General features: G+C 44.4%; 1 protein-coding gene across 4 annotated transcripts in view; it reads left to right on the top strand.

Annotated features, from left to right (window-relative positions):
* The first annotated feature begins 3,988 nt into the window (after positions 1–3,988).
* Positions 3,989–17,795, top strand: part of LOC134358033 (stathmin domain-containing protein 1-like) — a 49,240-nt gene continuing 35,433 nt past the window's right edge. The window contains exon 1 of one of the 4 annotated variants that reach the window (XM_063069907.1): positions 3,989–4,429. In XM_063069907.1, the coding sequence (XP_062925977.1) occupies positions 4,377–4,429 (53 nt within the window). In that variant the 5' untranslated portion in view covers positions 3,989–4,376. Of the gene's footprint in view, positions 4,430–4,458; positions 4,766–17,795 lie in introns of those variants that run through there. The other 3 variants (XM_063069908.1, XM_063069906.1, XM_063069904.1) reach the window with 3 other exon arrangements.

The raw sequence follows: 17,795 nt of genomic DNA, 5'->3' as shown, positions 1-17,795 counted from the left end.
ATAGATGAATCTAAGTGACTACAAGTATTCTTTACAATATTAAATCTTGTAGGCCTTCTGTCATTTAGTAGTACTATGTCGTATTTATCTAGAAACTCCTCTATTACCACTTCATTACTATCTTTACTTTCACTACCCCATATAGGATTATGGGCATAGAAATCTCCAACCCAGATTACTGGGGATCTTACCTTATTCATAATTTCATCCAAATCTGATAACATCATATTACCTGGATTATAAAAGTTAATCAAAGTTATTTGACCACGAGAGCTCCAAACCTCCACAGCCACAATTTCAAGGTTAGATTTAAAATCAAGTCTTCTAAACTGGAGTCCTGTTTTTATGAAAGTTGCACATCCTCCACCAGATTTACCTGCTCTGTCAGCTCTCAAACTATCATATCCAGGGATCACAAAATCTAAATGTGGCTTTAACCATGTCTTCTGTATACAGATCAAATCAGGTTTGTCTTTAAAAGTTCCAACAAATCTTTTTAATTCTTGACCATTCGCAGATAAACTTCTTGCATTCCATTGTAATATTAAAAACATCCGAATACTAATTATTGCCTCTTCGTCCACATAAAACTCCTCCGTACTCTCTGATCCCGACAACTGGGAAGTATTCAGTGATTGTTTGTCTGTCATATACTCATGTAATTTTTCCAGCAAAATCTGTTTTATATCAAGGAATCTCTCTGCAGTTCCAACAACTACTTTTATCACATCCGACCTATTGGCTGTAGTTCTAGCCCCGACCAGTACATCAACAACAAACACCAAAAAGCTCTTTAGTCATCAACAACATGCCTGAAGGAACCATAGTTGGAGAACTCGGAATGAACTGACTCCCCATCATTCCAATCTTTTCTTTACTTATCCTTTACTCTCTATCAACTTTCTTTACTGCCTCAGCATATGATATTTTTTGTTGGATACTAACATCCTGAATCTGCTTTGCCTTACTAAAATACTCACATTCTCTGAACGCCGCTATATGGTCCCCTCCACAGTTACTGCATTTAGGCACCGCTGCCTTACATGCTTTAATATCATGATCCTCTCCACATTTCATACATCTTCTGTTACCTCGACATGAACCAGCAACATGTCCAAATCTCTGGCAATTATAACAGCGTAAGGGAGGCCTAATGTATTCTCTAACTTGATCAGACATGCACCCAAGATAGACTCAGTTGGAAGAACATCACCTGCAAAAACCAGAAGAACAGGAGAATCCCAATTACCACCTTCTCTCAATTTTAATCATTTGGCTTCAATCACTCAACCACCTTTAATTTTGTACAAAATTTCCTTTTCAGTCATGCCAGACCAAATTCCATACACTACCCCCTTAACTCCCTTCCTTTCTTTCAGAGTAATACACTCCACTTTCATAACCAATTTTCCCACTATTTTAGCACTGTTATATTGGTCAATATCTTTGCAACAAATTTTCAGCAATCCATTGGACAAAATCTTGGCCTGGAATCCTTTACCTATTTGATTCTCTAACGCTGCTGCCACTTCCAAAGGATTAAGGGCTCTAAATCCTCCTTCCTCTTCCTTCTGACCTTTAATTTTATACAGAACTATAAATTCCTCCAATTTACCCATTTTCCTCAATTTGTTGTCCCCCATTACTTCAGGTCTTTCACTTGATGCACTCCTTTTTTTGGCTACCCAAACTACTAGGCTCCTCCACGCCAAAGTCCCCAGCCACTCAATCAACAGCCCCAACTGCCAGTCTAGCCCAACCCCAACTCAGCCAGCAGTTCAACTCTCCCACAGCATCCACCAGTCACCCCTCTTGGAATCCCGCACCAACCATGTTGATGAACTATTGAGCCCCCAGGCGAACCCATTAAGGGGTGAAGAGCCATTTATTTTAAGAGATTGATAAACGGTTGGGCTAATACCAGACGACAACGTTCTTTCTTTTTGCCCCTCCGTTTTAATGTTTTTTCCTCCAAAAATACTTTATTCAGAATTATTACAGAAGTAACGCAGCTGCTGGGCATGAATCTTAGCACTGTCCCTTCCATTCTCCTCCACACCTTCTTCGCGAACCCACAGTGTGCAAAGAGTGAGCCACCTACTCCACCCCATTACAGTCCTCCCGTGGGCAGTGGGGTGCGGAGACGACATTCCGGCCGTACAGGAGGGCTCTGACTGGGAGGGCCCCTCTCACCGCCAGCCAGGCGAGATCTTTGTGCCTGTTGGTGAGATCTGGCGATGAGGCATTTTGCCAGATGAACTGGACGGTCTGCTCAGGGAACCACCCCACTGTGTCCATCTCGTCCTTCTCCTGCAGTGCCTGCAGGACATTACGTGCCGACCACTCTCTAATGGCCTTGTGGTCAAATGCGTTGGCCTTGAAGAATTTTTCTACGAAGGACAGGTATGGCGGCAATGACCAGCTGACAGGGGTGTTGCGCGGGAAAGGGGCCAGACCCATCCTTCGTAGCCAGGGCGACAGGTAGAACCTGGGCACATAGTGGTACTTGGTGCCCACGTACCTGGGTTCTACGCACAGCCTGATGCAGCCACACACGAAGCTGGCCATCAGGGTGAGGGCGACATTGGGGACATTTTTGCCCCCATTGTTCAGGGACTTGTACATGACGGTCCGTCTCACCCGCTCCATCTTGGATCCCCAGACGAATCTGAAGACAGCTTGGGTGATTTCCGAGCTGTAGGAGCGGGGGACGGGCCACACCTGCGCCAAGTACAGCAGCCCTGAGAGCACCTCACACCTGATGACCAGGTTCTTGCCCGTTATCGACAGGGAGCGCCCTCCCCACAGACCCAGTTTCTGTTTCGCCTTGGCAGTCCGCTCCTGCTAGTTCTTGTTGCACGCCTCGGTCCCTCCGAACCAGATCCCCAACACCTTCACGTGGTCGGACCTGATGGTGATGGGGTCGCTGGATCGGTCGGGCCAGTTGCCAAAGAGCATGGCTTCGCTCTTCGTGCGGTTGAGCCTGGCCCCCGACGCTACCTCGAACTGTTCGCAGATGCCAATCAACCTGCGAACTGACCTTGGATCAGAGCAGAAGACGGTGACATCGTCCACGTACAGAGAGGTTTTCACTTGGGTCCCTCCACTGCCGGGCAGCGTCACCCCTTTTATACCCTCATCCCTCCTGATGGCTTCCGCAAAGGGCTCTATGCAGCAGACAAACAAGACAGGGGAGAGGGGACAGCCCTGCCTGACTCCAGACCTGATGGGGAAGCTGTCTGTTTCCCACCCGTTGACCTGGACTGCACTACGGATGTCTGTGTAGAGCAGTCTGATCCAATTCCGGATTCCCTCCCCAAATCCCATTTTGGAGAGCATGTCCGCCATGTACGTGTGCGATATCCGGTCGAAGGCTTTCTCCTGGTCCAAGCTGATTAGGCAGACGTTCACCTGTTTTAATTTTTTTTCTCCAAAAATACTTTATTCAGAATTATTACAAAATAAAGTTATTTACATATAAGAAAAAACATTCGTTGACTCTGAGTCCTTATTCAATAAAGTTATTTACAATAAAATTATGCGTTGACTCTCTGTTCATATACAAATGAAAGGTTTACAATAAACTGTTCATTTACTCTCAACCCTTGGTCAAGAGTTAAGACTTATTAACAATAAAATTATCAACAATAAAGGCAGGCGTTGGCTCTAATTCATTTCCCACATTAACAATTCCACCCACTCCTGGGGCACCATGTTGATTATCTGTCCACACCGCTGATCAGGGTTATTTTCCTCCCCACCACCCCCTCACACTCCCACGGGTGATGAACCTTAAACTGTGGTCCTTCCCCACCGGGCCTTCGCGGTGACCGCACCAAGCTTGAGTGCATCCCTCAGCACGTACTCCTGCAGACGAGAGTGAGCCAGTCGGCAGCATTCAATCATGGACATCTCCATCTGCTGGTAGACCACCAAGTTTCGAGCAGACCAAAGCGCGTCTTTCACCGAATTGATGATCTGCCAGCAGCACCGGATGTTTGTCTCCGTCTGCGTCCCCGGAACAGCCCGTAGATCACGGAGTCCTCGGTAACGCAGCTGCTGGGCATGAATCTTAGCACTGTCCCTTCCATCCTCCTCCACACCTTCTTTGCGAACCCACAGTGTGCAAAGAGGTGAGCCCCCGACTCCACCCCATTACAGTCCTCCAGTGGGCCGTGGGGTGCGGAGACATTCCGGGCGTACAGGAGGGATCTGACTGGGAGGACCCCTCTCACCGCCAGCCAGGCTAGGTCTTGGTGCCTGTTGGTGAGATCTGGCGATGAGGCATTTTGCCAGATGAACTGGACGGTCTGCTCAGGGAACCACCCCACTGTGTCCATCTCGTCCTTCTCCTGCAGTGCCTGCAGGACTGTCTAATGGCCTTGTGGTCAAATGCGTTGGCCTTGAAGAATTTTTCTACGAAGGACAGGTAAGGAGGCAACGACCAGCTGACAGGGGTGTCCTTCACCCGTTTTAATTGGGATATTTAAAAGCGAGGGTTGCGGCTGGGAATGAAGTGTTGCCGCAGTTCCCGGGGCAGTGTGCGCGCAGGCAGGCTTGGCTGACGTCCGGTATTGTAGTAACACGCCATGGTAACGGCGGAGTCCACGGCAACCACAGTGCTGGGCCGGGCGGGGAGAATGTAACCGGCGTGCAGAGGGGAGAGACAAGCCGTGAACCGGTCGCAATGGGATGTGGCACGTTCAGAGCGGTTTCCGCGCAATCGGAGGTCGACGCAGAGGACAGTCTAGAAAGAAAACGCCAGGTAACCGGTGCGGCAGCCACCTAGCGTCTGGCCTGTTTAGGTCTACCTGCTTAGCTTCTCCAGGATTTTTGAGTGTGCCTCTGGTTTGTCAGCAATTCACAAACTCCCATCTCTTCTACCTCAAAGTCCCTGGGATAGGTCCACTTTTTAGGCTAAGTCCTGGACTTCTATCGATGTTATTTATAAATTATCCTAAAATCACCATAACTGACTTCACGAATTGGCATATTCAGTACATAATTATGTAAATCCACATGAAAAGAAGATAACGCTAAGTTCAATTTGTGAATTTAGTTATGGCGATTTGGGGTAATTAAAAACACACAGATAAAGTCCCAAGAGTATGTCACTCTGCTGGGCTGGGACTTATCTATAAAAGTAGAGCAACCAAATTATCTTTGGTACTTGGTCAAGTATAGATAATAAACCTGCTAATCTCTCTGTGTGTTTGTGTGTGCATAGACATACAGTATACTGGTTTACAATCAGCTGTACCTGTGCCACATATGACAGATGCCCTTTATACATACGTATAAAGGGCAGGTATTTTGCATACTTATGTTTATATGCTCTTCTATAAGTATGTTTTTAATCTTTAATTTCTTAAGATTGTAAATGAACAATCCAAAGAGAATTGACGAGACAGGAATAGATGTAAGAGATGGTGTGATGTAGTTTGGAATGACATTTTAGAGGCACTTGCACGGCTACGTGGATAGGAAAAGTTTAGAGGGATATGAGGCAAATGGGACTATCTTAGTTTTACATCTAAATATGAAAGGCCTGTTTACTGTAAAATTTTTTGACTCTACTAATGTTACAGTGTAATGTGAAAACTGTGTGAAGGAAAGAACTGGCCACTGCAATGGAGACATGAGACTACAGATGCTAGAATCCAGAACTAACTGCTGTGCATTCGTTCAAAGTAAATTTTACTATCAAAGTACATATATGTCACCATACACAATCCTGAAATTCATTTTCTTGTGGTCATACTCAATAAGTCTATAGCAGAGGTTCCCAACCTTTTTTAAACTATGGACCAATTTCATCAATCAACGGGTTCATGGACCACAGGATAAGAACCCCTTGTCTACAAGATAATAACCATAACAGAATCAATGAAAGACCACCCAACTAGGACATTCAACTAGAGTGCAGAAGACAACAAACTGCAAATACAAAAAGAAGAAATAATAGTAATAAATACATAAGCAATAAATATCAAGAACATGAGATGAAGAGTCCTTGAAAGTGAGTCCATTAATTGTGGGAATATTTCAATGATGGGGCGAATGAAGATGAGTGAAGTTATCCCCTTTGGTTTAGGAGCCTAATCGTTGAGGGGAAGTAACTGTTTGTGAACATGGTGGTGGTGTGAGTCCTGAGGCTCTTGAACCTTCTTCCTGATGGTAGCAGTGGAAAGAGAGCATGTCCTAGATGGTGGGGGTCCCTGATGATGGATGCTGCTTTCCTGTGACAACATTTCACGTAGTTGTGTTCAATGGCTGGGAGGGCTTTATTTGTGATGGATTAGGATGTATCCACTACCTTTTGTAGGGTTCTCCATTCAAGGGCATTGGTGTTTCCAGACTAGGCTGGTGATTCAGCCAGTCAATATACTTTCCACTACACATCAATAGAAGTTTGTCAAAATTTTAGATGTCCTGCTGAATCTCCACAAACTCCGAAGGAAGTTGTATTAGCTGCTGTGCTTCCTTTGTAATTGCACTTACATGCTGGGTGCAGGGCAGGCAATCCGTAATAATAACACCTTGGAATTTAAAGTTACTGACCCTCTCTACTTCTAATCCTCGGATGAGGACTGGCTCATGGACCTCTGGTCACCCTCACCTGAAGTCTACGATCAGCTCCCCGGTCTTGCTGACATTGAGTGAGAAGTTGTTGTTGTGGCACCACTCAAGCCAGATTTTCAATCTCCCTCCAATATGGTGATTCATCACCATCTTTAATTCAGCCTTCGACAGCGGTATCATCAGCAAACTAGAATATGGCATTGGAATTGTGCTTATTTCTTTTAATGTATAACCCGTGTAGATTGTACTCTATGATTGATGTTCTTAAATTCTTCAAAAACTTTGTTTGACAAATAGGGATAACATGTGAAACAGTCATTAGGTGAAGAGCTTCAGCATAAAAGGGAAGACCAGCACTTGACATGGGAGATGATGAGAAAATGGAAGGCTCCACCCCTGTTTACAAGAGTTGTCCATTGAAGAGCAATTTAGTACAAAACTCCCTTACCCCCTCTGTCAACAACAGCTCAGCAACTGAGTCAGTATTTCCTCCTCAAATAAACTGCATGTACTCAAAAACAGTATAAATAATCAAATGAAATTATTATATAGGTTATTGATGTAAAATAATCAATTGATACATAAATACCCTGCACTAAACAGTTTTAAAAATGTTTATTGTTTTACATTTTTACATACTCTTTCTTCAGCCTATATTGAATGCTATTTTATCACTTTTCCTGTGTCTACAAATTACTTCCTTGAGGCTTCAGTGTAATTGATAAGAGGCTGCTGTGGTTTGATTAGGGAATCTGGGCAGGGCAGTGTCCAACTGCAGACTGTTGTAAATAGATAACTATCCCGGGCCATCAGGATTCTAGTACCAGGATGTACATTGGTAAAACAGTGACAAGAATCCATACAAAAAATGAGCAGGGGCAGGAAAACACCCAGTCAGGCAGCATCTGTGAAGGTTCACAGACAGTTGATATTTCAGGATGAAACCCTTTGTCTGGATTGAAAGATAGATGGGAGATACCCAGTATGTGAAGCTGAGGGGATGAGATGGGACAGGAGCCTGTGAGTTTGACGTCAGTGGTGGGTAAATTGATGGAAATTATTCTTAGAGATGGTATATATAATTATCTGGATAGACAGGGTCTGATTAGGAACAGTCAACATTGATTTGTGTGGGGAAGTCGGTTTGACAAATCCTATTTAATTTTTTGAAGAGGTTACTAGGAATGTTGACGATGGTAAAGTGGTGGATGTTGTCTATATGGACTTCAGTAAGGCCTTTGACAAGGTCCCACACGGAAGGTTGGTTAGGAAGGTTCAATCGTTAGGTATTAATACTGAAATAGTAAAATGGATTCAACAGTGGCTGGATGGAAGATGCCAGAGAGTAGTGGTGGATAACTGTTTGTCAGATTGGAGGCCGGTGACTAGTGGTGTGCCTCAGGGATCTGTACTGGGTCCAATGTTATTTGTCATATACATTAATGACCTGGATGATGGGGTGGTAAATTGGATGAGTAAGTATGCAGATGATACTAAGATAGGTGAAGTTGTGGATAATGAAGTAGGTTTTCAAAGCATGCAGAGATTTAGGCCAGTTAGAAGAGTGGGCTGGAAGATGGCAGATGGAGTTGAATGTTGATAGATGTGAGGCGCTACATTTGGTAGAACTAATCAAAATAGGACATATGTGGTAAATGGTAGGGCATTGAAGAATGCAGTGGAACAGAGGGATTTAGGAATAATGGTGAATAGTTCCCTGAAGGTGGAATCTCATGTGGATAGGGTGATGAAGAAAGCTTTTGGTATGCTGGCCTTTATAAATCAGAGCATTGAGTATGGGAGTTGGGATGTAATGTTGAAATTGTACAAGGCATTGGTGAGGTCAAATTTGGAGTGTTGTGTACAGTTTTGGTCATCGAATTATAGGAAAGATGTCAGCAAAATAGAGAGAGTACAGAGAAGATTTACTAGAATGTTACCTGGGTTTCATCACCTAAGTTACAGAAAGGTTGAACAAGTTGGGTCTTTATTCTTTGGAATGCAGAAGGTTGAGGGGGGACTTGATAGAGGTATTTAAAATTATGAAGGGGGATAGATAGAGTTGACGTGGATGGGCTTTTTCTATTGAGAGTGGGGGAGATTCAAACAAGAGGACATGAGTTGAGAGTTAAAGGGCAAAAGTTCAGGGTTAACTTGAGGGGGAACTTCTTTACTCAGAGAGTGGTAGCTGTGTGGAACGAGCTTCCAACAGAAGTGGTTGAGGCGGGTTCAATGTTGTCATTCAAAGTTAAATTGGACAGCTATATGGACAGGCAAGGAATGGAGGGTTATGGGCTGAGTGCAGGTCGGTGGGACTAGGTGAGAGTAAGAATTCGGTATGGACTAGAAGGGCCGAGATGGCCTGTTTCCATGCTGTAATTGTTATATGGTTATACAGGAGCTAACGACTGATAGATGGATCTAGGCTGAGGAGGGATTGATTGGCAGATGGAGTCAGGTGGGAATGGGAAGGATAGAGATAGCTACAGAGGCAGGGAGGTGATGTGGAGACAACAAAGGACTAAAGATTATGGAATATAATAAAAAGTAATCGAAAGATTCTCTTCAAAATTCTGGTAAAATATTTATATTTTTGTACGTTACACCTAGTGTTGTTATGTTCTCACCTGGCTCCATGGCAAGATTAATATTTAATGTTAAATGTTATTGCCCTTAAGGAGACAGCCTTCATGGACAACTATTGTATTTGCAGTGAAGATACTCCCAGTGTGCTTTTAGCAAAGGAGGTCTGTATTTTAATGATAAAGAAACATTTTTCCACGTCAGGCTTGCACGTGGCCTTGTTAGTTATATCATATAACTCAGCATACTGATCGCAGTGTTTAAAATGGACGCGGCCTTGTTAGTTATATCATATTACTCAGCATACTTATCCCAGTGTTTAAAATGCACCTGGAATTTTCATTAGAGTCCATCTCACTTTTAGCTACAACTGGTGTTGCTCCACACTAGCCCCTTTATTGAGGAAGGATTCTCTGCTCCCCCATTGAGCAGAAGATACAAAGGTTTGAGAGCCTATACCATCAGGCTCAAACATTTATCCCATTGTTATCAGACTCTTCAACACATCTTTCCTATTCTAAAGATGAATTCTTCATTCTACCTCATTGTGGCCCTTGGACTTTATATATCGACCTGCCTTGCACTTTCTCTGTAACTGTAACATTGTATTCAACATTCTGCTTTCTTTGTTCTACCTTGATGTACGGTATGGAATGATCTGCCTGGCTGGATGGCATTGCACTGTAGTTTGGTACATGTGACAATAATAAACCACTACCAAAACCATAAAATGGTAATACCATGCCATAAGATTGCAGACTATCGTGTTTGACAATTTTGCCTGTGCTCCAGGTCCACAGTACTTCATGTTGGATCTTCTTTTTAATGTGGAGCTCAAACAAAACATGATGGAAGTGTTATCTTCACTAGGACTGGACTGTGGTTACTCTTGCCAATGCAATCATGAGTTGATGCACGTGCTCAGAAGGTTTGGTGAGGACAACTCTTTCACCATTTGTAACAGATCCATAGAAACATACAGCACAATACAGGCCCTTTGGCCCACAAATCTATGCTGAACATATCCTTACCTGGGCTTACCCATAGCCCTCTATTTTTCGAAGCTCCATGTATCCATCCAGGAGTCTTTTAAAAGACCCTATCGTTTCTGCCTCCACCACTGTCACCGGCAGCCCATTCCACGCACTCACCACTCTCTGTGTAAAAAAACTTACCCCTGATATCTCCTCTGTACCTACTTCCAAGCACCTTAAAAATATGCCCTCTCATGCTAGCCATTTCAGCCCTAGGAAAAAGCCTCTGACTATCCACACGATCAATGCCTCTCATTATCTTGTACACCTTAATCAGGCCACCTCTCATCCTCCGTTGCTCCAAGGAGAAAAGGCCGAGTTCACTCAACCTATTCTCATAAGGTATGCTCCCCAATCCAGGCAACATCCTTGTAAATCTCCTCTGCACTCTTTCTATGGTTTCCACGTCCTTCCTGTAGTGAGGCAACCAGAATTGAGCACAGTACTCCAAGTGGCCTCTAACCACAGTCCTATATAGCTGCAACATTACCTCTCAGCTCTTAAAGTCAATCCCACAATTGATGAAGGCCAATGCACAGAGTCAACCTGCATAGCAGCTTTGAGTGTCAAATGGACTCAGACCCCAAGATCCTTCTGATCCTCCAACCGCCAAGACTCTTGCCATTAATGCTGTATTCTGCCATCATATTTGACCTACCAGAATGAACCACCTCACACTTACCTGAGTTGAACACCATCTGCCACTTCTCAGCCCAGTTTCCTATCAATGTCCCGTTGTAACCTCTGACAGCCCTCCACGCTATCCACAAAACCCACAACCTTTGTGTCATCATCAAATTTACTAACCCATCCCTCCACTTCCTCATCCAGGTCATTTAAAAAATTCACAAAGAGTAGGAGTCCCAGAACAGATCCCTGAGATACACCACTGGTCACCAGCCTCCATGCAGAATAAGACTCGTCTACAACCACTCTTTGCCTTCTATGGGCAAGCCAGTTCTGAATCCACAAAGCAATGTCCCCTTGGATTCTATGCCTCCTTACTTTCTCAATAAGCCTTGCATGCGGTACCTTATCAAATGCCTTGCTAAAATCAATATACACTACATCTACGGTTCTATCTTCATCAATGTGTTTAGTCACGTCCTCAAAAAGTTCAATCAGGCTCGTAAGGCACAACCTGCCCTTAACAAAACCATGCTGACTATTCCTAATCATATTATGCCTCTCCAAATGTTCATAAATCCTGCTTCTCAGGATCTTCTCCATCAACTTACCAACCACTGAAGTAAGACTCACTGGTCTATAATTTCCTGGGCTATCCCTACTCCCTTTCTTGAATAAGAGAACAACATCTGCAACCCTCCAATCCTCCGGAACCTCTTGCATCCTCAGTGATGATGTAAAGATCATCAGCAATCTCCTCCCTCGCTTCCCACAGTAGCCTGGGGTACATCCCATCCAGTCCCGGTGACTTATCCAACTTGATTCTTTCCAAAAGCTCCAGCACATCCTCTTCCTTAATATCTACATGCTCAAGCTTTTCAGTCCGCTGTAAGTCATCCCTACAATCGCCAAAATCCTTTTCTGTAGTGAATACTGAAGCAAAGTATTCATTAAGTACCCCTGCCATCTCCTCCGGTTCTATACACACTTTTCCAGTGTAACATTTGATTGGTCATTTTTTCGTCTTATCCTCTTACTTTTCACATACTTGTAGAATGCCTTGGGGTTTTGCTTAATCCTGTCCGCCAAGGCCTTCTCATGGCCCCTTCTGGCTCTTCTAATTTCATTCTTAAACTCCTTCCTACTCGCCTTATAATCTTCTAGATCTCTATCATTACCTAGTTTTTTGAGCTTTTCATAAGATCTTCTTTTCTTCTTGACTAGATTTACAACAGCCTTTGTACACCATGGTTCCTGTACCCTTCCATCCTGTCCCTGTCTCATTGGAATGTATCTACTCAGAACCCCATGCAAATATCCCCTGAACATATGCCACATTTCTTCTGTATATTTCCCTGAGAACATCTGTTTCCAATTTATGCTTCCAAGTTCCTGCCCGATAGCCTCATATATCCCCTTACTCCAATTAAATGTTTCCCTAACTTGTCTGTTCCTATCCCTCTCCAATGCTATGATATCGTATTCGTAAGTAGGAGGCCATGCACAATTCTGATTTGATGGAGACAGATGTGAAAAGCACAGAGGAACATCTGGAGAAAACTTCTGAAATGCCCGGTTCGCTGCCGCTGCTACTGTGCGATCAAGAATCTCCAGAGAGAAGGCCCCAAAATCCCTGGCTTTGCCTGCTGCAGGTGACCGAGGCTGGGGTTGAAGGGTTCGGCAGAGATGGTGCTCGGTACTCGGTGTCGGAGGGCTGATCAGAGGCTTGAAGGTTTCGGACGACTCGGAGTCGGACTGTGGTCGGGCATGGCAGGGAGAGTTTTCTTCCTTCTCCCATCTGCGTGAGATGTGGGACTTTCGAGAGACTTTGAACTTTTTTACTGTGACCACGGCCTGTTCTTCACCAAATTATGATATTGTTGCACTGTTGTAACTGTATGTTATAATTACGCGGTTTTTGTTAGTTTTTCAGTCTTGGTCTGTCCTGTGTTTCTGTGATATCACACCAGAGGAATATTGTATCATTTCTTAATGCATGCATTACTAAATGACAATAAAAGAGGACTGCATGTCCTCATAATCTAAAAAAAAAGGAGATAGAATTGGGATCACTATCTCCAAAATGCTCTCCCACTGAGAGACCTGACACCTGACCAGGTTCATTTCCCAATACCAGATCAAGTACAGCCTCTCTTCTTGTAGGCTTATCTATATATTGTGTTAAGAAACCTCCCTGAACACACCTAACAAACGCCACACCATCTAAATCCCTCGCTCAAGGGAAATGCCAATCAACATTTGGGAAATTAAAACCTCCCACCACAACAATCCTGTTATTGTTACTCCTTTCTGGAATCTGTCTCCCTATCTGCTCCTCAATGTCCCAGTTACTATTGGGTGGTCTATAAAAAAAATACCCAGTAGAGTTATTGACCCTTCTTATTCCTAACTTCCACCCACAGAGACTCCGTAGACAACCCCTCCAACTTCCTCCTTTTCTGCAGCCATCTCTGATCAACAGTGCCATACCCCCACCTCTTTTGCCTCCGTTCCTGTCCTTTCTGTAAAGCCTGGCACTTGAAGCAGCCATTCCTGCCCCTGCACCATCCAAGTCTCTGTAATGGCCACAACATCATAGCTCCAAGTGCTGATCCACACTCTAAGCTCATCCACTTTATTCATAATACTCCTCGCATTAAAATAGACACATCTCAAACCATTGGTCTGAGTGCGTCCCTTCTCTATCACCTGCCTATCCTCCCTTTCGCACTGTCTCCAAGCTTTGTCCATTTGTAAGTCAACCTCCCTTTCCTCCGTCACTTCAGTTCAGTTCCCATCCCCCAGCAATTCCAGACTGACAATTCAGCTGTTCAACACTTAAACCATGTTATCATGATGGTGCTTGATGTTGAAGTCCCCATGAGTGTACATTCTGTGCCCCTGTAACTATCGGGGCTTCTTTCAGATGTTCTATATGGAGGCATGAGATGGTAAACAGTATGATGTGATTTAATCCAAAGAGATTTCATGGGTTTCATAAGCCTTTTATGAAAATGCCATGACTACCATCTCTCGACTGTAGAACTGTGTCTGCACATCTCATCAGTGATGCAGGACATAATACAGGGGCTGTGATGGAGCAGCTTAAGAGGTTTCCTGAATGTGAAGATTTTACAAGGATGGCGATGTCTGGCTGTTACTTGTTCAGATTATGACACAGTTCTCACACTTTAGGCATGTCCCCTGATGTTCCCAAGGAGGATTTTACAAAATGAACTGAGTTGATGTGTGCCTTTGTATCTAGGCTGATGCAAAATGTTCTTACTATTTTTCTTGCATTGGTTTGGTATAGCTGAGAGACTTGTCTGACCCATTTTACTGGAGAATGAAGTTGGGAATCACATCCAGGTCATGCAGAGCTAGCATAGGAGAAATATTTCTCTGGGAGTTATTACAAAGCCAGGCAGGTTTTTACCACAATCCAGTAGTTTCACTATTGCCTTATTGGCACCATGTTTTTTATCGCAGATTATTTAATAAGTTATATTTAGATTCCCAAAGTGCCATGGTGAGATTCAGATCATGACTCTGGTCCAGTAGTTCTGTTGTAGCCCTATCCCTTGGAGCTATGCCTATGAAGCCACTCAACCACGTCTCCACATTGTTTCCAGCTGGTCTGACAGCACATCCTCTTATTTCAGGAACAGCATTTACAGGATTCAGTTCATTCAAACGATGTAGAAGAATGAAGGGCAATGTTTAGCACATCATGTGGCTCCTCATATTTAGTTACACTGGGTAAAGTTCTAGGTGTGTCCTTTACTGTTCTCTATTGGACAAGATTTGACGATAATGGTAGAATGAGGAAAATGCTGGGTTATAAAATAAAAGTCCTCGGTATGTTGCATCTGGATTTTCCAGTTGGCGGACGATTTCCTTTCACACCGCTCTGACATATTGGGAAATCATGTACGTGGCAAGTTACAACAGTTTGCCTTTGCCTTCTGCCGGGTGAGTATTTTTTTAAGAGATCACCAGCTCTTAACCCAGCATGGATGGAGAGCGTGTAAGGGAGCCGTCCGGATTCGAACTCAGGACCTCTCACCTCAAAGTCCAACGCTGATGCCACTATGCCACCAGCCAGGCAAGGTAAAAGTAGCCAAGAGAAAATGAGTAATTATGTGGTTTGTGTAAACACGAATCTTGTGGCTCTGAAGCTGTCTTGACTGTGCTGGCTCTATAAAACATCTATCAATTTGGTCTCAAAGGTCTCAAAGCTCTCTGCTTCCTTTTGGATTCCAGACCTAACCAGTTCCCCTCTACCACCGCTCTCCTCTGTCTAGCAGAATTAGTCCTTACTCTTAATAATTTCTCCTTTGGCTCCTCCCACTTCCTCCAAACTAAAGGTGTAGCAATGGACACCCGTATGGTTCCCAGCTATGCCTGCCTTTTTGTTGGCTTTGTGGAGCAGTCCATGTTCTAAGCCTGTACTGGTATCTGTCCCCCACTTCTCCTTCGCTACATTGACGACTGCATTGGCGCTGCTTCCTGCACACATGCTGAGCTCGTTGACTTCATTATCTTTGCCTCCAACTTTCACCCTGCCCTCAAATTTACCTGGTCCATTTCCGACACCTCCCTCCCCTTTCTTGATCTTTCTGCCTCTATCTCTGGAGACAGTTTATCTACTGATGTCTACTATAAGCCTATGGATTCTCACAGCTACCTGGACTATTGCTCTTCCCACCCTGTCTCTTGTAAAAATGCCATCCCCTTCTCGCAATTCCTCCATCTCCGCCGCATCTGCTCTCAAGATGAAGCTTTTCATTCCAGGACGAAGGAGATGTCTTCCTTTTTAAAGAAAGGGGCTTCCCTTCTTCCGCCATCAACTCTGCTCTCAAATGCATCTCTCCCATTTCAAGCACATCTGCTCTCACCCCATCCTCCCACCACCCCACTAGGGATAGGGTTCCCCTTGTCCTCACCTACCACCCCAACCAGCATTCGGGTCCAACATATAATTCTCCGTAACTTCCGCCACCTCCGACGGGATCCCACCACCAAGCACATCATTCCCTCCCCCCCTCTCTGCTTTCCACAGGGATCGCTCCCTACGCAACTCCCTTTTCCATTCGTCCCCCCCATCCCTTCCCACCGATCTCCCTCTCGGCACTTATCCTTGTAAGCGGAACAAGTGCTACACCTGCCCATACACTTCCTCCCTCACCACCATTCAGGGCCCCAGACAGTCCTTCCAGGTGAGGCGACACTTCACCTGTGAGTCGGCTGGGTGATATACTGTGTCCGGTGCTCCCGATGTGGCCTTCTATATATTGGTGAGACCTGACGCAGGCTGGGAGTCCGTTCGCTGAACACCTACACTCTGTCCGCCAGAGAAAGCAGGATCTCCCAGCGGCCACACATTTTAATTCCACATCCCATTCCCACTCTGACATGTCTATCCACGGCCTCCTCTACTGTCAAGATGAAGCCACACTCAGGTTGGAGGAACAACACCCTATATTCTGTCTGGGTAGCCTCCAACCTGATGGCATGAACATTGATTTCTTTAACTTCCGTTAATGCCCCTCCTCCCCTCTTACCTAATCCCTTATCTATCTATCTATTTATTTATTTATTTCCTTCTCTCTCTCTCTCTCTCTCTCTCTCTCTCTCTCTCTCTCTCTCTCTCTCTCTCTCTCTCTCTTCTCTCTCAGTCCCTCTCACAATAATTCCTTGCCTGCTCTCCATCTTCCTCTGGTGCTCCCCTCCCCCTTTTTTCCTCCGCAGGCCTCCCATTCCATGATCCTCTCCCTTCTCCAGCTCTGTATCCCTTTTGCCAATCAACTTTCTAGCTGTTAGTTTCATCCCTCCCCCTCCTGTCTTCTCCTATCATTTTGGATCTCCCCCTCCCCCTCCCACTTTCAAATCTCTTACTATCTCTTCTTTCAGTTGGTCCTGACGAAGGGTCTCGGCCCGAAACGTCGACTGTACTTCTTCCTATAGATGCTGCCTGGCCTGCTGCGTTCCACCAGCATTTTGTGTGTGTTGCATCTATCAATTTGTACTACATCCACTTTCTTTCCCCACAGCCCTGTAATTTGCTTTTTCTCTTAATACACTTGTTCAATTTTTTGTGAATTTGCTTTTAACTCCTTTCCTAGCAGTGCATCTCAAATCATTGTAACTTGCTTTGTGAAAGTAGGTTTTCTCGTCTGCTCTGAAGTTGTTTTAGCAGTTACTTTAAGACTGTGTCCTCTGGTTACTGGCCCTTATGTCAGTGGAAACGTTTTGTTATTTGCTCAAAAAACCCCTTTATAATTTTAAATGCTTACAATGAACATTCTCTTGACTTTCTGCTTGGACTAGAGAAAATTCCAGGTTTCTATTTTTTTTTCAAATTAGTGTAAAGTGAATTGGAAAGGAACTGATTGAAATGCAGTGTATCCAACCAGACAATTTCCTTTGCTACCCATTTTCTTTCTGGCAATTATTGCCAGTAACTAATGTGGTAACTCTGTTTTTTTGTGAACAAAAACAACTTCTTTACAGAGTGTATCCTATGACTAACTATTGGCTGGGGCACCACACTATTTATAGAAAGCTGAAGAGATGCATTCTCTGGGGAGTCCCTCACGAAAGAGGAAACACCTTGTTATGAGCTACAAAACCATTCAGATCAAGCCTGTTAGTGTGAAACTGCAAAATATGCTATTGTTGTAAGCAAGGGTTCATAGCCTCTGTACCCAAGGCTAAAGAGAGTACAGCAAACCTGAATAGGGGCAGTTCAGCAAGGACTCAATAAGAGGCAACCGATTACAGCACAAAACCAGAAGGCTGTTTACTATCAAGCAACACACATCAAAGTTGCTGGTGAACGCAGCAGGCCAGGCAGCATCTCTAGAAAGAGGTACAGTCGACGTTTTGGGCTGAGACCCTTCGTCAGGATTCAGCCCGAAACGTCGACTGTACCTCTTTCTAGAGATGCTGCCTGGCCTGCTGCGTTCA

The sequence above is a fragment of the Mobula hypostoma genome, chromosome 17 (assembly GCF_963921235.1).
Source record: "Mobula hypostoma chromosome 17, sMobHyp1.1, whole genome shotgun sequence".
NCBI classification, from domain to species: domain Eukaryota; kingdom Metazoa; phylum Chordata; class Chondrichthyes; order Myliobatiformes; family Myliobatidae; genus Mobula; species Mobula hypostoma.
This window is presented reverse-complemented; position numbering and strand designations above follow the sequence as displayed.